At 53.0% G+C, this 21,950-nt stretch overlaps 12 protein-coding genes across 12 annotated transcripts; 7 read left to right on the forward strand and 5 right to left on the reverse strand.

Moving 5' to 3' along the window:
• Positions 1-513: 513 nt before the first annotated feature.
• On the forward strand, positions 514-2,328 carry PRMT2101 (protein arginine N-methyltransferase; the record flags this gene model as incomplete). Its single annotated transcript, XM_003053415.1, has 6 exons — positions 514-596; positions 661-674; positions 769-788; positions 897-1,006; positions 1,147-1,478; positions 1,527-2,328. The coding sequence occupies 6 exons, from the start codon at positions 514-516 to the stop codon at positions 2,003-2,005; spliced, it is 1,038 nt and encodes a 345-aa protein (XP_003053461.1). The 3' UTR covers positions 2,006-2,328.
• Positions 2,329-2,720: 392 nt separating this feature from the next.
• Positions 2,721-4,469, forward strand: NECHADRAFT_30846 (uncharacterized protein; the record flags this gene model as incomplete). Its single annotated transcript, XM_003053416.1, has 1 exon — positions 2,721-4,469. One exon carries the CDS (start codon positions 2,721-2,723, stop codon positions 4,467-4,469), a length of 1,749 nt encoding a protein of 582 aa, XP_003053462.1.
• Positions 4,470-4,496: 27 nt separating this feature from the next.
• Positions 4,497-5,339, reverse strand: NECHADRAFT_98742 (uncharacterized protein). Its single transcript, XM_003054130.1, has 2 exons — positions 5,270-5,339; positions 4,497-5,209 (listed from the first exon to the last, which is right to left on the reverse strand). The coding sequence occupies exons 1-2, from the start codon at positions 5,298-5,300 to the stop codon at positions 4,536-4,538; spliced, it is 705 nt and encodes a 234-aa protein (XP_003054176.1). The 5' UTR covers positions 5,301-5,339; the 3' UTR covers positions 4,497-4,535.
• Positions 5,340-5,771: 432 nt separating this feature from the next.
• NECHADRAFT_74634 (uncharacterized protein) lies at positions 5,772-6,893 on the forward strand (the record flags this gene model as incomplete). Its single annotated transcript, XM_003053417.1, has 1 exon — positions 5,772-6,893. The coding sequence occupies one exon, from the start codon at positions 5,772-5,774 to the stop codon at positions 6,891-6,893; it is 1,122 nt and encodes a 373-aa protein (XP_003053463.1).
• A 321-nt stretch (positions 6,894-7,214) lies between these two features.
• Positions 7,215-7,955, reverse strand: NECHADRAFT_74635 (uncharacterized protein; the record flags this gene model as incomplete). Its single annotated transcript, XM_003054131.1, has 2 exons — positions 7,215-7,834; positions 7,889-7,955. The coding sequence occupies 2 exons, from the start codon at positions 7,953-7,955 to the stop codon at positions 7,215-7,217; spliced, it is 687 nt and encodes a 228-aa protein (XP_003054177.1).
• A 480-nt stretch (positions 7,956-8,435) lies between these two features.
• On the reverse strand, positions 8,436-9,134 carry NECHADRAFT_74636 (uncharacterized protein; the record flags this gene model as incomplete). Its single annotated transcript, XM_003054132.1, has 1 exon — positions 8,436-9,134. The coding sequence occupies one exon, from the start codon at positions 9,132-9,134 to the stop codon at positions 8,436-8,438; it is 699 nt and encodes a 232-aa protein (XP_003054178.1).
• A 1,099-nt stretch (positions 9,135-10,233) lies between these two features.
• Positions 10,234-12,406, forward strand: NECHADRAFT_57318 (uncharacterized protein). Its single transcript, XM_003053418.1, has 2 exons — positions 10,234-10,478; positions 10,533-12,406. The coding sequence occupies exons 1-2, from the start codon at positions 10,253-10,255 to the stop codon at positions 12,335-12,337; spliced, it is 2,031 nt and encodes a 676-aa protein (XP_003053464.1). The 5' UTR covers positions 10,234-10,252; the 3' UTR covers positions 12,338-12,406.
• A 1,192-nt stretch (positions 12,407-13,598) lies between these two features.
• NECHADRAFT_74638 (uncharacterized protein) lies at positions 13,599-14,908 on the forward strand (the record flags this gene model as incomplete). The annotated part of the gene is made up of 2 exons (XM_003053419.1): positions 13,599-14,496; positions 14,550-14,908. The coding sequence occupies 2 exons, from the start codon at positions 13,599-13,601 to the stop codon at positions 14,906-14,908; spliced, it is 1,257 nt and encodes a 418-aa protein (XP_003053465.1).
• A 1,010-nt stretch (positions 14,909-15,918) lies between these two features.
• Positions 15,919-17,838, forward strand: NECHADRAFT_90006 (uncharacterized protein; the record flags this gene model as incomplete). Its single annotated transcript, XM_003053420.1, has 4 exons — positions 15,919-16,711; positions 16,764-17,096; positions 17,145-17,729; positions 17,765-17,838. The coding sequence occupies 4 exons, from the start codon at positions 15,919-15,921 to the stop codon at positions 17,836-17,838; spliced, it is 1,785 nt and encodes a 594-aa protein (XP_003053466.1).
• A 592-nt stretch (positions 17,839-18,430) lies between these two features.
• Positions 18,431-19,018, reverse strand: NECHADRAFT_74640 (uncharacterized protein; the record flags this gene model as incomplete). The annotated part of the gene is made up of 3 exons (XM_003054133.1): positions 18,431-18,552; positions 18,609-18,736; positions 18,804-19,018. 3 exons carry the CDS (start codon positions 19,016-19,018, stop codon positions 18,431-18,433), a joined length of 465 nt encoding a protein of 154 aa, XP_003054179.1.
• Positions 19,019-19,355: 337 nt separating this feature from the next.
• On the forward strand, positions 19,356-20,234 carry NECHADRAFT_102360 (uncharacterized protein). Its single transcript, XM_003053421.1, has 4 exons — positions 19,356-19,440; positions 19,492-19,623; positions 19,677-19,799; positions 19,847-20,234. Coding segments are annotated over exons 2-4 (453 nt in total). The 5' UTR covers positions 19,356-19,440; positions 19,492-19,621; the 3' UTR covers positions 20,175-20,234.
• Positions 20,229-21,353, reverse strand: NECHADRAFT_98745 (uncharacterized protein). Its single transcript, XM_003054134.1, has 2 exons — positions 20,959-21,353; positions 20,229-20,907 (listed from the first exon to the last, which is right to left on the reverse strand). Exons 1-2 carry the CDS (start codon positions 21,247-21,249, stop codon positions 20,317-20,319), a joined length of 882 nt encoding a protein of 293 aa, XP_003054180.1. The 5' UTR covers positions 21,250-21,353; the 3' UTR covers positions 20,229-20,316.
• Positions 21,354-21,950: the final 597 nt, after the last annotated feature.

The raw sequence follows: 21,950 nt of genomic DNA on the forward strand, positions 1-21,950 counted from the left end.
AGGCTCTTGCAAGTCTCAGGCCCGTGCAAGATTGGATCCTGGCATCGTCTCCACGGTGGTTGATCCACAGGGTCTCGATCTCGCCCCCAGGATCCAGCCAATGGTTGAAAAGCCGCGAGTCGCAAAAAGAAGCAGTGGAAGGAAAAGAGAAGTTGTTAGGTGCCACACCAGGAGCTGAAAGGGACAAACGACTCAGGTCAGCGGTACTTTGTACTTTGTATTCAGGCTGCCAGATTTGAGCTAACCGAGAAGGTGCGTGGTGCCGAAAAAGGGTCCCTCCTTCTTCGCCGCCTTCTCTGTAATCGGGCGGTGACGGCGATAAATTATTTTCTGCCCGAACTAAGAAAATCGCATCCATCTCTTTGTGGTCCTCCCGCCTCAAGTTGTTATCCTTGCTTGCGACTCGTCCTTTATTCTATTTTTTCTCTCTCCTTCATACCCTCCACTCTCCCCCAACAACAGTTTCTCTATTCTCTGGTTCAAACGACCAGAGCTTGAAAAAAAGTAGTCAAGATGAGCGGCGACAAGATGGAGGTCGAGCTGGCCGAGCAGAAGATGAACTCGATGGAGCACAGCGAGCAGCATTACTTTAAGAGGTTGGTTTGCCTTGCGCTTGGGATGAGAAGTTTGATTATGTGCTAACACTGCTTCGCAATACAGCTACGACCACCATGGTACGAATGCCTAATCCTCTTTTCTGCTATAGAAAAGACCCCCGAACTTTGGGAGAGAACCTCTTTGCTGACGACGATTCTTGCACCGCAAAAGGCATCCACGAGGAGATGTTGGTATGAGCTTCCCCTCCCCCTCCCCCGCAACCCCAGCGCTGGCTCTCGCGCTGGCGCTGTGTTGCGCGATGCAATCATCCGCTGACCAGGTTGTTTCCGTGATTACAGAAAGACGAAGTGCGCACACGATCGTACATGAACGCCATTATCCAGAACAAGCACATCTTTAAGGACAAGGTTGTTCTCGATGTTGGCTGCGGTACCGCTATTCTCTCCATGTACGTCCGAGAAGGAAATCTTCGACCCTGCCCCTCGTTGAGCCCCGCGCTCGCACAGACGATTCCCACTGCTGTTCGGAGGGGAACAAACAGGGATGGGAGTAAAGGATGGAATACATATTAACACTGGATCATTGCAGGTTTGCCGCTAAGGCCGGTGCCAAGCATGTTATCGGTGTTGACATGTCCACCATCATCTTCAAGGCCCGCGAGATCGTCCAGGCCAACGGTCTCTCCGATAAGATCACCCTCCTCCAGGGCAAGATGGAAGAGGTTCAGCTGCCCTTCCCCAAGGTCGACATCATCATCTCGGAGTGGATGGGCTACTTCCTTCTCTACGAGTCCATGCTGGACACTGTCCTCTACGCCCGAGACACCTACCTTGAGAAGGATGGTCTTATCTTCCCTGACAAGGCCACTATCTTCTTTGCTGGTATTGAGGATGGTGACTACAAGGACGAGAAGATTGAGTGTGAGTTTTCCTGGTCCGCGACTTGTCAACTAAGCTAACTTTGCCCAGTCTGGAACGATGTCTATGGCTTCGACTACACCCCCCTGAAGGCCACTGCTCTGTCTGAGCCCCTTGTCGACACAGTGGAGGTCAAGGCTGTCGTGACCGACCCCGCCCCCGTGCTCACTTTGGACCTCTACACCTGCACCACTGCCGACCTGGCCTTCCAGATCCCCTTTAAGCTTAAGGCTAACCGTGACGACTTCATCCATGCCCTCGTCTCATGGTTCGACATCGACTTCACTGCTTGCCACAAGCCCATCCGCTTCTCCACTGGCCCCCATACCAAGTACACCCACTGGAAGCAGACCGTCTTCTATTTTGAGGACGTCCTCACCGTTCAGGAGGGCGAGGAGGTGACATGCAACCTTGATGTCAGGCCCAACGACAAGAACAGGCGTGACCTTGACATTCAGATTGCCTACGACTTTGTGCCCGAGGACGGCAACCGTTCTTCCAAGGGTCACATGGTGTACCGCATGTGCTAAAGTGCTTTTTTTTTAGCCAAAATATTTTTCGCTGACGATGACACGAAACACGGGGAACTGAGCGGTAAGGAAAATGACGGGAAGGGGTAGATACATTTGCAATCTCGGGAGCTGTGTACAAGGCGGCTGGCATCTTACTTGCATCTTGGACGGGGAGGGGATAAAAACACGTTTTCTTAATACCTAGATTAAGAGAAAACCATCACTACGAGGGAATGGCGTGGCTGGTTGAACGACCCCGTCATGAGTGATACCACAATTTTCAGCACTCCGGAGCTACCTAGTCTATAGATCGATTGCTTCAACATGATGGATTACATGCACATTGATTGAGTCTCTAGCAGCTGGTCTTTGAATAAAACTACGAGGAAAAGAATACTGATGAGGGGTATCAGACAGCCAGCTTCAGGTGGTAATGGCCGCAAGCTGAATCGTTGATGCAGGTGGGAGCTGCAAAGACGTTTATTGGCTGGAGCCTCACAATGTCGGTGCGGGCCGGCATTCCCACCGGTCACGTGTGTTCGTGTCTGCCTTCACCTCGCGTTCCAGATCGTGAAGCATTCAGCGCGTCTGAATCCATCCACGGAACGAGAAGTGCCAAGTCTCGACTTGAATCACGCGTTTTCTCATGTCCATGCCGACATCTTTTTGGATCTGGATTATGGAACCACCAAGAACCTGATATTTTCGTCTGGTCCCGCCTCAAGCTGACACTATGGACGACGCCGACTGTGCCAACCCCCAGCTGCTGGCCTGGGTTAAAGAATGGCTAGATCTAGCTCGCGAACGCAACTCCAAGGGCGTCACCACCTATAGAAACGCCTACGAGTCCCTGAAAGCATGCCCAATCACGTTTGAACACCCAGCACAATTGCAGCAGCTCAAGGGATTTGGCCCAAAACTCTGCGAACGCTTGGAGGACAACCTGAAGAAGTACTGCCAGCAAAATGGCCTCCCGATGCCCCCGCATCCCAAGTCTCGTAAGGCGATGACATCTGCTGGAGGCGATGATGGTGAGGGCTCTGCAAGACCCGCGAAAAAGGCCCGTAAGCCCAAAGCATATGTACCAGCTTTTCGATCTGGAGCCTTTGCCTTGGTGATCGGCCTATCGAGCCTCGACGAAGATGCCTCTGTTGGAATGACCAAGGCAGAACTCATTGAGGTTGCCCAAAATCATTGCGACTCCTCCTTTACAGCGCCTAGTGACCCGACAAAATTCTACACTGCCTGGAACTCGATGAAAACTCTGGTGCAAAAGGAGTTGGTGTATGAGAGAGGGCGACCACTGCGGAGATACGCTCTAACGGATGAAGGCTGGGAAGTCGCAAAGCGAATCAAGGAAACCGATCAATGGCAGTCTGAGAACGGAGGAGTTAGGGAGCCGACATCAGCACAGCCCGCTATCCCCAGCTTCCAACCTGAGCCTGCTTCCCGGCCAAGATCGCCATCCATCGAGGCTGCCGAGCCCACACGAGTACCCTCGGAGTACCAAAATGTGGTATCCGATGGACCGGCCATACCAGACGACAGCTCACTACCCAGCTTCACACCAATCCGCCTCCCGCCGGGTTCCTTCTCTGTTCATCTGCTGCTCGATGTTCGCGAGGTTAGAGCAAAGACAGATCGCGACTACATGCAAGAAGAGCTTGCTAAGCAGGGAGCAAAGCCAATCATGCGGAGCATGGAAGTTGGCGATGCCCAATGGATTGCAAAATGTCACGATCCCAACCTCCTTGCGGCCCAAGGTGCTGAAGGGGATGAGATTGTTTTGGATTGGATTGTCGAGAGAAAACGTCTGGATGACTTGATTGGAAGTATCAAGGACGGCAGATTTCACGAACAAAAGTTTCGGCTCAAGCGTTCTGGTGTCAAGAAGGTCATCTACATCATCGAAGAGATCACCGTGGATCCGGCATCAATTCAGAGGTATGAGGAGGCAGTCCGGTCAGCAATTGCTTCCACGCAGGTTGTCAATGGCTATTTTGTCAAGAAGACAGCCAAGATGGACGACACGATTAGGTATCTTGCTCGGATGACAAAGATGCTGAAACGGACATACGAGAGCAAGCCGTTGAACGTTATTCCCACTCGGGTCCTCACATCTCAGAATTACATGCCGTTACTGTCTCATCTGAGGGAGTCGGCGCCGTCATCGGGCTGGTACATTACCTACCCAGCCTTCTCATCATTGGCTTCCAAGTCCGAGTCGATGACTTTACGAGATGTGTTCCTAAAGATGCTCATGACAACGAGAGGCGTCACGGGAGAGAGGGCGCTCGAGATTCAAAAGCGCTGGAAGACGCCATACGAGTTTGTCAAAGCCTTTGAGGCGTGCGGGCCTGGTGAGCAGGGCTTGAAGCGCAAGCGGGACCTGGTTCTTGGCCAGACAAGTCATCTTGTTGGGCGGAAAAAGTTCACCAAAGCCCTGAGCCAGAAAATTGCTGAAGTATGGGGAGATGCATGAGAAGACACATTGGAAGGATAGGAATCATGATACCCAGGATATGATATTGAAACGATTAAATACTTTTCAAGACTTGGCCCCCAGTCCCCGTGCGACGATTCTCTCGACAATCTTCTCGATGAAGGGGAATGTGGCGGCAACACCAGGCTCTGAACCGGGAACACCACCCAGTGACTTTTCAGCGTACTTGGCCATCATGTCGACCTCAACGTTGACTGTGTCACCCTTCTTCTTCTGAGCCACCACGACTCTCTCCTGGGTGTAGGCAATGAGCATCACCTCCCACCATGCTTCCTCATCATTGACCTGGGTCACAGTCAAGCTAGTGCCATCAATGGCAATGAAGCCCTTGTACACGATGTACCGCAGCATATCCTTCCTTGCGGGCTGGAAGCGGAAAGTGAGGGCATTGCCATCCTGCTCAACGGACAAGATCTCAGCCGTAGTGTCAACATGTCCCTGGACGAAGTGACCGCCCATCCGGGTGTCAGCACGGACAGCACGCTCGAGGTTGACATTGCTGTTCTCGACAAGAGAACCGAGGTTGGTGATGCGCAGTGTCTCTGGAGCGACGCCAATGGTGAAGGCCTCGGGAGTGAAGGAAGTGACTGTGAGACAGACGCCATTCACAGAGATAGAGTCACCATCGTGGCAGTCGGAGAGGAGTTGTGACCCAGAAGGGATGGAGATGGTCAGAGAGGTACCCCCAGTAGAGTCATTGGTGTCGAGCTTGGAGACAACTAGGTGGGATGTGTGAGCGATTGCTTGTACTAGGATTCTGGACACTGGGCAAGACTGACCTCCAACTTCCTCTACGATTCCGGTAAACATGATGGATAACAAGGTATTTGCCGCGGTAACCAGAAGCTGTACTGTATGATGCAGATAGATAGCAAGCCTCTATGTATTCCGTGCGATGACAAATGCTCCAATGAGTAACTAAGACCAAACAAGGTGGACGATGCCGGTGATGTCCCACTGTGCCCCGCGCCTGCCCCGCAGACGGTGGAGGTTGAAAGCCGTTATCGATAACGCCCCAAATTTTTTCAGTCGCCCACTCAAGCAAGACACAGGTTGACGGGACTGCATAGAGCACATCAAACCTCGAGCCATTCGAGATAAGAAGAGTGATTCCCATTCTTTTTCAGTGTCTGTTTTTCTTGCATCAGATACCCTCTTCAATTCTCGAGCGCATATTTCCGCGAACCTCGTTTCCCTGTTTATTGAGCTACGGCTCATTCAGAGGTTCAGTTAATCTATCCATCTCACCTCTCACAAGCTCCCCGCTCCATCGACGAAATCATGGCGCCTTCGAGACCCGACAACAAGACTTCAAAGCCCGACATTGCCAAGCTCATCGTCGATGCTCAGACTCAGCTCGAGATTGGAAAGCTAGATGAGGCCGCTACCCTCGCGCAGCAGGCCCTCGATGCTACCGGCCAGGGCGGCGACTTTGAGCTCAGCGCCGCGAACCTTCTCGGTACCATCTTCATCGAGTCAGGCGATATCGATGAGGCCCGGGCTGCTTTCGAGCGTGCAGTTTTCCTCGATCAAGATGGCACCGCAGATGAAAAGATTGGAGGCGGTGCCGAAAAGTTCCTCCTTCTCGCCCAGCTCAGCGAGGAGGGCGGCCTCGACACTGTCCAGTGGTTTGAGCGCGGAGCTGCTGCCCTCCGAAAGCAGATCCAAGCCCTGACCGAGATCCCACGAAAAACGCCCGAGCAACAGCTCTCGTTCAACGAAAAGCAGCAGAAGCTCGGCGGAGTCCTCTGCGCTGTTGCCGAAGTTTACATGACTGACCTGTCATGGGAGCCCGACGCCGAGTCGCGCTGCGAAGCCCTCATCACTGAGGCCATGCTCATTGCCCCCGCGTCGCCCGAGACATGGCAGACGGTTGCCAACGTCCGTATCTCGCAGAACCGCGCCAACGAGGCTCAGACTGCCCTGCGCAGGAGTCTTGAGCTCTGGCAGGATCTTCCTCCCGAGCACCCTGGTGTCCCCGAGTTCCCAACCCGAATTGGTCTCGCTCGCCTGCTACTTGAGACTGAGCTGGAGGAGGAAGCCTTGCGTGTGCTGGAGCGTCTGATTACAGATGATGATTCCAGTGTCGAAGCCTGGTATCTTGGTGGATGGTGTCTCTACATTACTGGAGAGAAGCTCCGTGCGGCTGCCGCCAAGCGATCGAATGGCGCCAGCGGTGCTGATGAGGAGTGGAAGGAGGTCTGGAAGTCGTCGCGGCAGTGGCTCACAAAGTGCCTGAAGCTGTTTGAACTTCAGGATTACGAGGACGAACGACTTGGCGAGCACGCAAAGGAGCTACAAAAGAACATCAACAAGGAGCTCGGTGAGCCTGCAGAGGGCGAGGAGGACGAGTGGGAGGACGCAACTGACAATGAGGATGAGGATGCTGAGATGCAAGGTTAAAAAAAAAACTGGTGTCGGACTTGGATGGAATGAATAAAAGGCATTTAGACGGCGTTTGGGAAGATAAATGGACATGTCATGTTTGGAGGAAAATCTTGTAACCTCTGGTATATACGTAGGTAGTGGAAACTCGGAGGGTTTCAACCCGAGATCTATATCAGCACCCATGGTATTGGGCACCTTTACGGCAACTGTATCTAGACAGCTTGTCTCTGCCCGCCTCTTCTCTGCGTATCTTGTGTCATCTCATAGCAGGCTATCTGCTTTTTTCATTGTATCCAAGCCCAAACTCCAAGTAATGCACCCCGCCACCAACTCTTTCTACGCCTCGACCTTGAGCTTCTCGACAGCCTCGATAGGCATGTCGTCATCCTCCTCTTCACCTTCGACCTTGCCAACGAGACCTCTCTCCCAGAGCTGCTTGCCCGTCAAGCGAGTAGGCTCCTTGACCCTGGCCTTCTTGAGCTCCTGCAGGCGCTCGTCTTCCTCGCGCTGCCTCCGCTCCTCCATCTCCTTGAGAAAGCCCTCGCGCCACTTGAGGAACGACTCGGGAGTCACGGCGGTGCCGTGAAACTTCTTGTTCTCTTCAGCCTCGGCGGCGAGGAGGGCGTCCTCGTGGGCCTTTTCGACAACGGCCTTGCGGTCCTGGACGAGCTGCTCGGCCGTCTCCTTGAGCATGGAGACAATCGTGAAGATCATGGCCATGCCTAGGTTCTCCTGGATGGTCTCTTCGAGGCTGGAGAGGAGTTGGTCGCGGTCGTCGGCGACATTGAAATGCTCGTGGGGAGTTGCGTTGGGAGGGGCGAGGATGTCGAGATGGGGAGGCTTTTCGGGGTACTCGTCTGGGTAGCGGACCTGGAGGAGCATCGTAGGAGGTTCCTCGTCTTCTTCATCGAGGATGTCCAGAGCGATTGACACTCTGAATTCAGTTTCAGAAATGTCTATAAATGTCTTGTTAGAACGGATGATAGTATTTGGGGGTTGTGTGGCCGCACCTGTGATCTCATCTGGAAAGATGGACTCGAGCACCTCACGCTCTTCAATTTGGTCTTCGCGCCCCATGTTGACGAGATCTCCCAAGGGTCTTGAACTAAAGTATTATTCGTACTTTGTCGCACTCGAGGCTCTTGGGATGACGACCTAACGTGAGTGCTCATGAGAGTGGGGAGGTTTCCTGGCGGCGGGGTGCACGACAGAACAGGACTAGCGCGGTACTGACCGCCCGGCAGTTTGAGATGTCTATACCACGAGATCTATTTCCAGCCAAGCGTTGTTGCTGCTTTAAGACTCAAATCTTCCCTGACCATTTGGAACTCAAGAAATGTCAAGGGCTCAGTCAAAACAACCAGGTTCATGATTTTGATACTTGACTACCGTGCTATTACTTTTGTTGTCTCATGCCATGCCTCAGATCTCATGTACTGTGTCCCTTTCCCCGCATCGGCACCATCCCTGTGAGACTCGATGCAATCTATTACTGACCAATAATTGCGAACCCTGATCGCATGTTTTTTGCTCTTTCATGTACGCCATCCGGGCCGATCAATCCTCGAAGCAGACCGGCAAGATGGGCTCATTGCCCGTCAACCCCTTTGCCGCAAGTCTCACGGCCCGCCTGTCGAGGTAGCCCTGGTACAGCTCCTTGGGGATCCCCCTCTCCTTGTCCTCCCACACTTCGTAGCCGACTTCTCCCCAGACCTGGAGTTGGTCCATGAAATTGTCTCGCGGCTTGACTTTGCGTCGAGTTCTGACTTCGGGGAGGATCACGTCCAGGCTTTCGCCGCGGCGGCGCATGAGGTATGCTATAGCGACAGAGGCAGAGCGGGACATGCCTAAACGGCAATGGATCAAGATATTGGGCTCCTCGGTTGGCGCTTCACTGGGCGTTGAAGGGGCTGAGTCAAAGTCGAGATCCTCTGAGTGAAGAGACGAGGGTGACCGTGGTCGAGATTGGTGACTGAGCTGTAAGTCGATGAAGGCGCAAATCTCGTCTAGGAGCGTGAGAATGTCCATTGTCGAGTTGTCTAGGCAAGGCACAAACAGATGGCATTCTTGAGGCACAATCTGTCTGTTCCTCGGGCTGTTCCACTTCGCATATCCGCCATCGAGGAGGGAGACGATGGCCGTGATGTTGTGGTGTCTGAGGACATTGCGATTCAAAGAGCTCGCGACGTTGCCCACAAAGATGTTGGGCGCGATCTCGGAGATGGAAGGAGGGTCCAATTCGTCCATGTGAGCCATATTTCGAGAATTCAACTTGTCTAAAGATCAATTGAGTCTTTGGGATGAAGATTGCTGGTTTCCCAAGTCCCCCAGAGTCAAGGCCGGGATCGGGAGGGACTGGGCGGTTTCATCTTGCATGCAGGCTCTCCTCACGTGCAGCAAAAGTCTTTTGTGGCAACATGCAGGACTCCCGTGAGGCAAGACTGTCTGTCAATGGCCTTATTTTTTTCTGTGTCCATTGTGGCACCCGGTCGAGACTCAGGGGCGAGTTGATCTGCCGGCTAGAGTTGACTCTTGTGCTTGGGAGTTGATCGGCATCGCCAATACTTGATGAATGGTCCTCTCTACAAACTGAAAGTGAGACATTGCGAGAATGTCTCGATGTGCTCTCTTTTTTATTTATTTGCTTTTGATGCACATCATGACTGATGTACGGGAAGTTTCTGTCCTTAGTCAGGGCATCCTGGTGCGGAGCAAAGGATTCATAATGGATGGAATGGGGATCTAGAACGCAAAGCTTTTAACGGAGATACAAAGACTGCCTATGGGAAGGCTGATCTGGTAACTGCATAACGAGTCTTTGCTCAAACATGGACAGCCAGACTCATAGACTGCTCCACTAACAACTTGCTTCATGGGTCTCCCTGCTTCCTGATACTAGGTCCATGCAATTGTTCCGGAATGTTAAAAATGATTTAACACGCTCAAAACAGGCAAAGGGAAGTCTTTTATGATAGCCTTTCGGTTACTTGACTACCCATTCCTTTGAATACCAGCTTTCTTGGGGCACTGATACACTAACTAACAGAGATGTTCGTTTGAGAGTTGGAACCCAGCCAAACGGGCTACTCTTCTTACATAACTCATAGAGTCCAATTGCAGATTCATGAAGGAAGGAAACATGTCTCAGACAGATTAACGTTAAAAATATAAGATATAGTCTTGCCGACTATTAGAAGGCTGTCAAGGGGTGCACGTGACGAGCACTTGCACTGAACTCGAAAAGTGGATCCTATCTTATCAGCAACCAAAGCGGCAAGAACTCGTCCTTATCGGCTGGTTCAGAAAAAAAAGTTGCTGGGTCTCTCAACTGCGACTCTCCATCCAACGATCTCGACCCAGACAAGACCACGACAATGGCTACGAAAACAGCGGAAGTTGGCAGCAAGCGAAAGTCTGCCCCTGCTGGCAAGGCTAAGCCCGAATACCGGGCCAAGAAGTTCAAGATTGACAAGACCAAGTCCAAGCGAGCGCCGCCAGCCAAGGAACCTGAAGCTGGTTCGGAGGACTCTGAGGATGGAGGTGTCGATCTGAACGAAAAGAAGGAATCCAAGCCTTCCGATGGAAAGACCTTCGAGCGAGGCAGGTCTACAATCATAATCACGGCTCTCGTATAGCTTGCTAACCATCCAACAGGTCAAACCTCGCGCGAATCCCATGCAAAGCAGAAGCAGCTCGCCCAAGAGCGCAAGGCCGCGAAGCCTCTCGCTGACGAAGTTCACCGCACAAAGAAGCTGTGGGAGCGCCTGCGACGGAAATCGCACGTGCCCAAGGAGGAGAGGCAGACTCTAGTCGACGAGCTGTTCACCATCATCAACGGGCGCATTCGCGATTTCGTTCTCAAGCACGACGCCGTGCGAGCTGTACAGACCGCCATCAAGTACGCGACACCCGATCAGAAGAAGCAGATTGCCCGAGAGCTCAAGGGAACCTACGCCCAGCTTGCTGAGAGCCGATATGCCAAGTTCTTGATTGGCAAGCTTCTGGTTCAGAACGACGAGGAGATTCGCGACATCATCATCCCCGAGTTTTACGGAAGAGTGCGCAAGTTGATCAACCACTCCGAAGCATCCTGGATTCTCGATGATATCTACCGAGGCGTTGCGACAAAGGAGCAGAAGGCTATTCTCCTCCGCGAATGGTACGGCCCCGAGTTTTCTCTTAAGGAGCTTACCAAGGACACGGAGCCCACGGCGGATCTGAAGGCCATCATCGAAGCCGAGCCCAGCAAGCGAGGCCCTATCATGAAGAGTCTGGTCGAGATGATCAACTCGCTGGTTCAGAAGAAGCTGACGGGCTTCACAATGCTCCATGACGCCATGTTCCAGTACTTTTCCAACACCCAGCCCGGCACTGAGGAGTTCACCGAGTTTATCGAGATGGTCAAGGGAGATGAGGGCGGAGATCTGCTCAAGAACATGGCCTTTACTCGCAATGGTGCCAAGCTCGCCTGCTTGCTGCTTGCTTACGGATCTTCAAAAGACCGAAAGCAGATCCTCAAGACTTACAAGGACACCTACCTCCTCATGTCGGGCGACCCCTTCGCTCACCTTGTTATCCTGACGGCGTACGATGTTGTCGACGACACCAAGCTCACGGCAAAGTCCATCTTCCCTGAGCTCCTGGGCGAGGGCGAGAACATTGCCCAGAACGTCGTTGCCGCAGCCAACAACCCCTTTGCCCGAACAACCATCCTGTATCTGTTTGAGGGTCTGGCCAAGTCTCTATTCCCTCCTAGCCACTCATTTGATGTCGAGCTTCTTAAGGAGGTTCACGAGATTCGCAAGACGACAAGTAAGAAGGATGAAGACGCCCGACGTGCCGAACTGATTGCTGCTGTATCGTCTCAGCTCGTCTCTGCTGTTGCAGAGGCTTCTTCAGAACTGACTTCGACCGCTTTTGGTTGTCAGTTCATCACGGACGTCCTTCTCTCGGGTGTCGGTGACAAGAAGCAGGCTCTGGAAGCGATCGCAGAGTCTGCCAGTGGGGACCCCAGCGAAGAGCCGTCTGAAGATGACTTGCAGCCTCAGGTCCACATCTCTCGAACGCCTCACGGTGGTCGGATGCTCAAATCACTGATTCAGGGCGGCAAGTATGACAAGGCGGCCGGCAAGATCATCCCTGCCGACCCGCCCCTGGAGTTTTCCAACATCCTCTACCCAATCGTTAAGGAGCACATCCTCGACTGGGCAACTGGTCCCAGCTCGTTTGTTGTCGTCGGTCTCCTCGAGGCTGGCGACTTTAGCGAGGCGGATGCGCTCAAGAAGATTCTTAAGAAGAACAAGAAGGCCTTGGAGAAGGCTGCGACAGAGGAGACGGCGGAGCAAAAGGCGGCTCGAGAGGCACATGAAGCTGCGCCTAAGGGAGGCAAGAAGGGGAAGAAGAAGGGCGACAAGCCTGTTGGTAATGCGGGTAGCAAGCTGTTGTTGGAGAAGCTGTAGGAGGACGAGTATCGTAGACCAGGTTAGAGTCAGGTTTCTTGCATTTGGCGTATAAAACTAGGTGTTTTCAACAATGATATCACGGACAATGTCATCCTGCCTTGATCGCGTCCTGATTTGAGCTGGTCCAGTCTGTGCTGTCTCGCATAGAGAGGCAGCCTTGTCACACACATCTGTAACCAGACCACCAGAGTAGTACGAACGAGCAAAGAACTATCTTCCATATTTTCTGGTCAAGTCCTGTTTTTCTATGATTTCAGTAAATGTGATAAAAGAACAATGGAAGTGGACTCAGCCGAGCTATGCAGGCCTCTGAATATCTCTTCTACGATTAGGAGGTGATTCACCATCGCTAATGCTGTGTGTGCCCCTAACGCAGGGCAAATCGGAATCACGCTTCATGCAGCTGCCTTTGTGCTTTGTATCTCTATAGTGTAGAGTCGAGGAGAGGACAAGGAGAAGGAGTGTAGGAGCTTTGACGGGTATCGTGATCTATTTGGGTGCATGCGTGTAACATTGTCACGCCCGAAGAGGAAAATGTGTAACTAGAATAGACGTTTCATGTTGCTATTGATGCAAAGGAGAGAAAATTGGGGGTGAAATGCTGCTGATGTTAATGAGGGAGTCGATATCGACGGGAGTTGCTTTTACACGCTTAGGCAGTGGCGAGCAACTGTCAAGTCGATATTGCCTGTGCTACTTCTAGTTCTTAATTCCAATCCGAGTCTTTTTCTCAACATGCACCTCTTTGCATTTCCTAAGATCCGTCCTGATTACCTGTCACAGAGCCTCGGTACTCCTATCCTACTCCCCTAGAGGAAACACTTGGCCGAGACTCGGTCCCACGACTCGTTTGCTGTAAAGAGGGGAAAGGGAGGGAAACAGTTACTCGAGGCGTCATCATTTGCTACTGTTTTCTACTATTTTGTGCTCTACGGGCCGGTCGGCGAGATTTGGCCGGCAGCTGTCAACACCTGGCACAGAAGCTACACCTACGGCACCAACATCAGACGAACGCCTGCCTTCCTTTCTTTCTCCGTCATCAACACAAACGTGACCATCTCCTCCGACTTCATCTATTGTCTCGCTTTTCACTTCGCCCTGATGCAAAAGCCCAAAGGAATATCATCGGCCTTGGGCGCTGCGACCTTTTAAGTACCAACCGCCTTCGGGTTTCTCCTCAGATTCACGGCAGCTGCGACCTGCTTGTTGCAAACTGACCGACTGGTTGCCAACGGGCACGTCGTTCAAGGTCACAAACATGGGGCCCTTGCTCTTCTTCCCCTTCTCCCCTCTTCTCTCTTCCTCTATTGTTCTCCATAATCGACTGCTTCCTCTCTGTCTGTGTTTCCTCCCCCTGTTTGTCCTGATGGGTGTTACCAGCGCCGCTTCTACCACCAGCAAATGCGATTCTGGCGAAAAGTACTGGTACTGCAGCCAGTGGTCCGGCTGCTGTGATTACAACCCGTGCATCCCAGGTGACCGCTGCATCTTTCTCAACATGAAAACATCCTTCGCCGAGTTCATCACAGAGAGCGAGCATCAAACCAAAACCGGCATGATCACGAGTACCATAACCCGACCGACCACTACAGCCGACGAGGACTTGGAATGGTCGACCATCTCAATCGAAGAATCGGCACAGACAGATGACGAGACTGCGACAGAGACAGAGATGAAGGAATCAGCTTCAAAGAGCATGACCGACTCGGGCACTACCCGCACGATCCCAAACCCGAACAAGGTCACCGTCACCAAGCACACTCTCATCATTACCGACAGGACACCGAGTTTCTTGCCCGAGGTCAGCACCAGCACCTCTTCTTGGGTCGACGAAGGCACCTGGCCAACATCTGGAAGCACTGGCATAGGTCCCCCGGCTCAGACGAACGGGTCAGATCCCTTTGCTGGAGATGAGGGTGACAGTCCGCTCCCGACAGGTACCATCGTCGGAGCAGCTGTTGGTGGTGCCGCTGCCCTGGCCATCTTGGCCGTTCTGGTCTTCGCTCTCCTTCGACGTCGAAGACTCAACCAGGACAACTCTGGCATGGCCGATGGTGGTGACAGTAATGGCGAAAAGAATCAGTGGCTGGGCTATGGCGTCTCTCCCCATACCACGGGGACTCGAGAGGATCACGATCCCTTTGCACCTTTTGGAGGTATGTCTCGATATTAACAAAGGTCTTGAACGCCATGTTGACTCTTTTCGCAGGACGGGCTGACCGAACGGATGATCCTTTCCGGCCACCGAGCAACACATACGAGATGGATGGGACCAGCAACGTCCCAGTTGAGCTTCCTGCAGTCAAGTTCAGTGACGCCAGAGAAGATCCTCGTCCACAATTTCACCCACGGGCTCAACCACAGGCTCGCCCCCAGTCACGGTCTCAGTCTCAGTTTCACTCAACAGGCTCCATGAGCGCCACGCCTTCTTCATACGGGCATCCCGTTCAGCCTGCAGGTCCTGTCGATCCGCGAGCCAATCTCAATGCCTCGCTGAGAGAACGGCAGCAGCACACATATGTCAACCATTGGAACCAGTATCGGGCTCTGGGTCAGGATGAGCGTTAGGAAATGCAGGGAACTGGTTATGGAAAGGGAACGGGAGCTGAGGGGCTTTGGCGTTGAAAGGTGGCTTTTGACAAGCATTTGCTGGCGTTGCACGTCGTCGATAATACCCCATTTTTCTGTACGATACGGCTTGGTATTATGGAACGCGAATAGGTTGAAACAAAATCCCATGTGGCGTAGATCTGCCCTGCAAGGCGCCTCTCTCGTCATGTTGATGACAAGCAACATCTCGGATTGGATCAAGAGGAGATGCATAGGCACTCGGGTCTTCGGCTCTCCCGCTGCGGCCCGCTCTATAGCGGAGTCGGGTGAGCATCCGTATCTGCTGTATCACTATCACTCTCGCAAGCTCGCAAGCTGACAGTCTTACAGGCCGTGATAATTCGGGCTTTTACAGGGATGGATGTCAGCCTGCGTGAACTCGCCGATGCCGAGGGCTGAATCGATCCCATCTACCCATTGACCAGTTGGGCGTTCCCTCGGTCTGTGGAAAGGCTCACTCAGTGTTTCCTATGGTGCACTTCTTGCATCTGATGGTTTACACGACATCGTTACCGCCCCGAGATAGTTTCACCACAGCTTGCCTCATTCTCGACTCGGGCCTATCAGGGCATCACAATCCAACACACAGTCCTCTGCCAAGATGAGGGGGCGAACGACTATCGAGCCGTTCTGGGACTGCCGACTGAGACACAACAGCGCGGGGGGCTTGAGCTGAGTCGACAGCGGGAAAAGCCCTCAATGCGGGGAGAGGGGAAAGAAGAGGGCATTCGAAATAAGGCAGACGGTTGGTGGTAAAGTCTTGGGTGAGAGATGTTTCTGTATTTGTGTTGATGGTGCTGGTATGCCGTGTTTCTTGCAGACGCCCCTTGACGACGAGAGTCTGACATAAACCAGAACAGGTCCACGATAAGGGTCTATAAAAGCCCCAGGGTGTCTGCTGTCAGCTTGACTGCGTCTGTTTCTTCCTCATCCACGAGCAATTCACTTACATATACACATCTCTCACAATGCCCTCTGAGCCAGTCTCTACCTCGCAAGGCTTCTTGCCATTGGGAGACGAGTCTCATCACGACTCCAACCAGGACGCCTCTGCCGCACCGAAGCGTCTCGTCATCTGCTGTGACGGTACCTGGCAGTCGTCCGTGTCCGGGCTCAAGAACATCCCCTCCAATGTCACCAGGATCGCCCGTTCCGTCGCCCGCAGCGGCAAGGACGAGGACGGAAAGGTCTGGCAGCAGGTAGTCTACTACGATGCTGGCATTGGCACTGGAGACCTTGCCCAGGATGAGCAGAACCGACAGGGTGGCTTCGGTGTTGGCTTTGTTGGCAATGTCATTGAGGCTTACAACTTCCTCGTTCTTAACTACAACGTTGGTGACGAGGTCTTTTGCTTTGGCTTCTCGCGTGGCGCTTACACGGCTCGCGCTGTGGCGGGCCTCGTCACTGACATTGGCATCGTCTGTCCCAAGGATCTCCAAGATTTCCCGGACCTGTATGCCCTCTACCAGAAGAACCCTGACGGCCACCACTTTCGAAAGAGCCAGGCTTATAGGGACTGGGTCAATGGCATCCCCGAGAAGCAGCAAGCCAACGGGAGCGCCCAGGCACTTACCAAGTGGCAGCGGCCTCCTCACCACGACGCCCCTGAGGCATCTCGTGTTGTCAAGGTTGTTGGTGTCTTTGACACAGTTGGCAGCCTGGGTATCCCAGACCTCCCCTGGACCAGGTTCAACCTCAAGTTTCTCGAGAAGACGATGGGCATCCAGGACCCTGGCTTCCACAACATCTCCCTCAGCCCCTGTAAGTGTTGACGAACCAATTGGTGCCAAATCTTTGACTAACTGTGATGCAGACGTCCAGCATGCTTTCCACGCACTGGCTCTTGACGAGCACAGAGGCCCATTCTCCCCTTCACTCTGGCACTATCCATCAGAGGACCAGCACCCAGTAGAGCCAGCCAAGGATCTCAAGCAGCTCTGGGCTGAGTGGCAGGAGGCTCACAAGAACCCAAATGCTAGCCCGAAGCAGCTGCAAGACACTTGGTCAGCCGTCGTCGACGGCGAGATGTATAAGCAGCTCCGGGATAACAAGTCGGAGCTGCTGCAGGTCTGGTTCCCTGGTGTGCACATCAACATTGGAGGAGGCAATGATGATCTCCTGACGGATAAGAAGGGAGACTTTGAACGTGAGTTGTGCCATATTTGACAGCGAGACCTTGTACTGACCATGACAGAAATTGCACTCATCTCCTTTGCTTGGATGTGTGAGCAAGTCGCCCCCTATCTTCAGTTCATTGAAGATGGCAGTCTCGCTGGCCTGGGCCAGTCAGCCGTTGAAGATCGATACAACCTCCTGAAGCCTCTCCTCGACAACATTGAGAAGGGCGAGGAGAAGGATTTCGGTAAGGGCATCATCACAAGCCGCCTGACCGCGGGACTCGACAGGTCGGGCATCAGAAAGGCAGACGTCCGGTCTATCCCCAAGGAGGCCATCACAGGCTGGGCGACTGGTCCCATCGTCGACAGCTTCACAGGCGCCATGGTTGCAGGCGGCTCCATCGACAGAACACCAGGCCAGTACCGCAAGGACGACAAGGGCCGGGACCTCGGCGAGACGTACGAGATGATCCACCCATCTGTGCGGTACCGCATGAACAAGATCTCGAGCTACAAGCCCAAGGCCCTACGAGGGTTCGAGCGAGCCGCCGACGGCAAGACGTACGTGTGGAAGAAGGGGGGCATCACGATTCCAGAGTTTGTCATCAAGGCAGAGGATGCATTCTCGAGGCATGTGGCTCAGCAGGATCGGGGTGACAATGGTAACGCGAAGGAGTTTATCGCTGAGATTGACAAGTTTGTTGGTGTGGCTGCCAAGGCTGCTTAAGTAGTGTGAAGCACAAGATAGTCATGTCGAGCTTCTTTGTCTAATCAACTCTCAAGTCAAGTGTCAGCTTAACTCTTGAAAGTGATACCATTATAAGACTTACCCGAGGCAACTCGAGGTACTCCATGGTTGTTCATAGGCTACCTGGCCAACCATAAAGTTCTGAACTCTACCCATAGGTCTGGTAGCCCATATAAACGTTAAAAGCAGCTCCATCAACACCTAAACACCACTAGGGCATCCTCCCCAAGATACAATAAAGCAATCGATTTAGTCTTTGCGTCGTAATATCGATAATACAAGAAAGAGATTGCCTACAGCTCTGTCCAAGCACGGATCATGGTCAAAGTCTCCCACATCCCCATACCATGCCCGTGAGGCGAATCGTCAGTTGTAATAGAGTAGGTAGTTGTCAAGTTATGCGGTTTGTCCCTTTCCCGCTATGCGCCTGAAATGCATAATAAAAAAAGAAAAAGAGAAGCTTCTCGTCCTTGACCACGTTTCGTTCCCGAATTTTATCTTCTTTTTTTTTATAGCAACCACCCAGAAAAAAAAAAACCACAGAAAAGCAAAGTCCTAATCGCCGGTTCTCGTAGTAAATCAATCTCGTCCCTCTTCTTCTGTTGTCTAAACGCTTCACCTGTTCTGAAGCTTGGAAATCTCGTCGAGGAGATCCTGGAGGTCCTCGTCCTTGATCTTGTCGGCCAGTGACGGAATCAGAGTCTTTGCTTCGTCGGCGTTTTCGCAGCACAGTGAGCCTAAATTCAATGTCAGATGCTTTGCGCCGCGAATATTTGTTGTTGAATTTCCGTACCGAGCTGCGCGCGCTCAAACTTGGCCAGGTTCTTGTGTGCGCTGAGGAGGCGCTCTACAGCCTCGACATTCTCCTTTTGCGTGAAGCGGGCGAAATGATCGAGGTAGGTGAGGGTCTGGTTAAGCATTCTAGCCGATAGAACCACATGTCAGCCTGCCCCAATGGTAGTGAGCAAAGAAAACTAGGCGCCATTACTCGGTCTCGTTGACGTTCTTGCGGTCGTTCCGTCGCTTGGCGACCAGCGCGTTCAGGACCAGGGCAGCTTCCGAGAGGGTCAGGGTATCGACCTCTTGGAACTCGCCGAGGTTGAGGACCGTGGATGCCTCCTCGTTACCCGGGGGCGGGGGCTTGGGGCGCGATGTTCGAGGATGGTTGATCTTCTTTGGCTTGGGAACCTGGCCGTTCTCCATGGTGGTAAGCTTTTGGACGTGTGGTTAAATTGGAAGCTTGTATCGGATCGCGCGAAGCCGACGAGTATCGTTTACGGTGCGCGATGATATGCGCGACTTGTGGTTTTCGGAGAAAGACGTGTTTGATTGTTTGCTGTGTCGCGGTTGCGAGAATGAAAAAGAGGATGGTTGGCTTTCTGAGGTCAAGGAAAGGATGGATTGGATGGATGGATGGCGTCCTTGGTTCCTGGTGTACGTACCCCAGCTTAATGGGTGGGGCTCTCTCTCAGTCCCAGTGGATGGAGTCGCGTGGCGGTCCCAGTCCCAGCCAGCTCGTCCATCATATCAACCCCCGAGGAAAGGAGACGATAACCAGCGAAGCCTGAGGCCATCTAGAGATCTTGTTTATGTGATTAAATCCTCGGCGATAACTACGCGACTGGGTGTGTACCTCTACAAACTCCCATTCACAGCTAATAGCTAACATCTCACAGCTCCGTCTCACCCTTCCCTCTCACCCTGGCTCATAGCTGGTCTCCCATGATATCGACGGACTGGTGAGCCTCAAGGGCTAGCGGTACTTTACATTATACAATTAATACGTCGTTGCACAAATCAAACACGATGTAAGTATATGTCTCATCACTTGGTCATCACAGCATTAATCCAGGCTTAACAGGACCGTCTTTGCTCTCATCATCATCAACAAGGCCGGCGGCTTAGTCTTCAACAAGAACTTCCAAGATGGCCTCCAACAGATCAGCACAAACGACTATCTAGTTCTAGCCGGCACATTCCACGGGTAAGTCCCCCTCTCACATTGTATATCACCAGCTCACAACGCCTCAGAGTCCACGCCATCACGGCTCGCCTCAACCCCGTCAAGAACCTGCCAGGCTCGATACCCCCAGGCAACAGGCCAGAGCCGTCATCAGGCCTGGAGGTGCTAGAGACGGAAAACTTTCGCATGCAGTGCTTTAACACCATCACTGGCACCAAGTTCCTGCTCTTCACCGACACCACCCAGGCCAACGTCGATGTCACCATCCGCAGGATCTATGACCTCTACTCAGACTACGTCATGAAGAACCCCTTTTATTCACTCGAGATGCCTATACGCTGCGACATCTTTGACCGGAAACTGTTGTCCTATATCAGGGAGATCAATAATCGATAGACATGGGAATAGCAAGACAGATTCACCGAGTAGCAGAGGATAATGTGTGGTTATGGCTTTAATGTTCTTGTCGTCGTCTAAACCCCTAGCCCGTGTCTATTGTACATGTACCGCGGCGTCGACATAGCTGGATCGCAATCTACTATGAAGTATCCATCTTGTCTCCGTCGCCTTTCTTATCGCCCTTGTCTTGGCCCTTCTTGTCATTGGATCCACTGCCCTCGCCGGATTCGTCCTCCTCCTTGACGCCCTCCAGCGACGCCTTCTTGGCAGCCTCCTCCTCTTCGCGCGCCGCCTTCTCCTGCCGGGCCTTCTCTTCCTCCATACTCATGCGCAGGGCGAGGGCGAGCTCCGGCTCCATCGCGGGGTCGAATCCAAACTCAAACTCCTCGTTGCTGCCACCCGCACCTCCAGCGCCGCTGGATCCGCCAGCATTCTCACCCAGGAGGATGGGGGTAGAGATCAGCTGGTCGCTGAGAAGCTTGGGGCTGGGAGGGATGACGACCAGGTGGGAGCCTTCGCTGGTCTTGACGGTATCGATAAAGAGCTGGAGCTTCTTCTGGGTGGTATCGTCGTCGAGATCGCCAAACAGGACAAAGTCGATAGTGACATTGGCCTTCTTCATCTTCTTCGCCAGCTGGGTGAGTTCCTTCTCAGATTCCTCGATGGGGGAGCAAACAAAGACTATTATTCGCTGCTTCTGCGATCGGTTCTGGCGGTGCTTCAGAGCAAGCTACAACAGGGTTAACGCTAGTCGACAGACGACATCCAAACATCAACGTACAGCAGCCACCTGAATGCCTGTCTTGAGGTGGGAGGAGCCTCCAATCTTCTTCTTTGTCCGGTGCAAGCCTTCGAGGATCTTGCCCTGCTCGGTCGTGAGAGTGACCAGCACCTCTGGTCCCTTGCCGCCCATGCTCATCAAGCCCACAGAGGACTCGGGGTTGCCTTGTGTGATGGTCTGGAACGTGATGTTGACGGCGTCTACTTGCGAATCGAATCGGGTGGGTTGGTAGTCGCCATTTCTGCTGCTCTCGCTGTTGTCAACGACAACCATGACCGCCTCGAGAACCATCTTGGCTGTCTGTCGGGACGCTGTGGGAAATGTCCAGGTGGTGCGAGTATAGGAGGGAGATTGAAGGGAGATCGAAAAGACAACAGATAGAGGGTGCGCCTGTGTTGGTGTTGAGCTTGGATGGAGGTGAGAAGGCTAGAGGCAAGCGAAGCTCCCCAGTGTCGTAAGGCAGTTCAGCCTGGCCGTGTCTCGAGCTAGGTCTGGGTGAGGTACAGCTACCTGTCTTCAGTAGTGATAAGCGCTAGCGGGCGGGTAGCAGTACCTGAAAGCCTCCGCGCATTCAATGCTTGCGTCAGGGAAGCTTGGATGCTTACCTAATTCGGAGAACCCGCTCAGCTTTGTTTACTTCCCGAAAGGCTCCACCAAGATCTCAACCAACTTGACATACGCGCCCGGGGTAGACAAACCTAGCGACTTCTTCATCATCATTCTTGTCACGCCGACGCATTCAACAAACGCGCATTGCGCCCCAACGACAAGACAAAATGGCACCCGTGCGATCGAAAAAGCAAGCTTCAGAACAAGCACTTACATCACCGAGAAAGCTGGCCATGGCCGAAACGGTTCCTCCGCGGGCAGGGAGCCCTTCAGCATATCCACGAAGTCCTATCAAGAGACGAACCCCGGGTACAATCACCATGCAGCAGAAGCAAGCCATGATTGATAATATGCAACTTGAGAGTACGCGATTTCAATATCGC

This window comes from Fusarium vanettenii (genome assembly GCF_000151355.1).
Source record: "Fusarium vanettenii 77-13-4 chromosome 1 genomic scaffold NECHAsca_1_chr1_3_0, whole genome shotgun sequence".
Lineage (NCBI taxonomy): Eukaryota > Fungi > Ascomycota > Sordariomycetes > Hypocreales > Nectriaceae > Fusarium > Fusarium vanettenii.

Excerpts from the sequence above, each read along its gene's own strand:
- NECHADRAFT_98742 (XM_003054130.1), bottom strand. The coding sequence starts at position 5,300 with ATGTTTACCGGAATCGTAGAGGAAGTTGGAG. Across the intron at positions 5,210-5,269 it reads AATCGTAGAGGAAGTTGGAG|TTGTCTCCAAGCTCGACACC; the intron begins GTCAGTCTTGCC and ends CATCCCACCTAG.
- NECHADRAFT_57318 (XM_003053418.1), top strand. The coding sequence starts at position 10,253 with ATGGCTACGAAAACAGCGGAAGTTGGCAGCAAGCGAAAGTCTGCCCCT. Across the intron at positions 10,479-10,532 it reads TGGAAAGACCTTCGAGCGAG|GTCAAACCTCGCGCGAATCC; the intron begins GCAGGTCTACAA and ends ACCATCCAACAG.
- NECHADRAFT_102360 (XM_003053421.1), top strand. Across the intron at positions 19,800-19,846 it reads CTAGCCGGCACATTCCACGG|AGTCCACGCCATCACGGCTC; the intron begins GTAAGTCCCCCT and ends ACAACGCCTCAG.
- NECHADRAFT_98745 (XM_003054134.1), bottom strand. The coding sequence starts at position 21,249 with ATGGTTCTCGAGGCGGTCATGGTTGTCGTTGACAACAGCGAGAGCAGC. Across the intron at positions 20,908-20,958 it reads CAGGCATTCAGGTGGCTGCT|CTTGCTCTGAAGCACCGCCA; the intron begins GTACGTTGATGT and ends ACCCTGTTGTAG.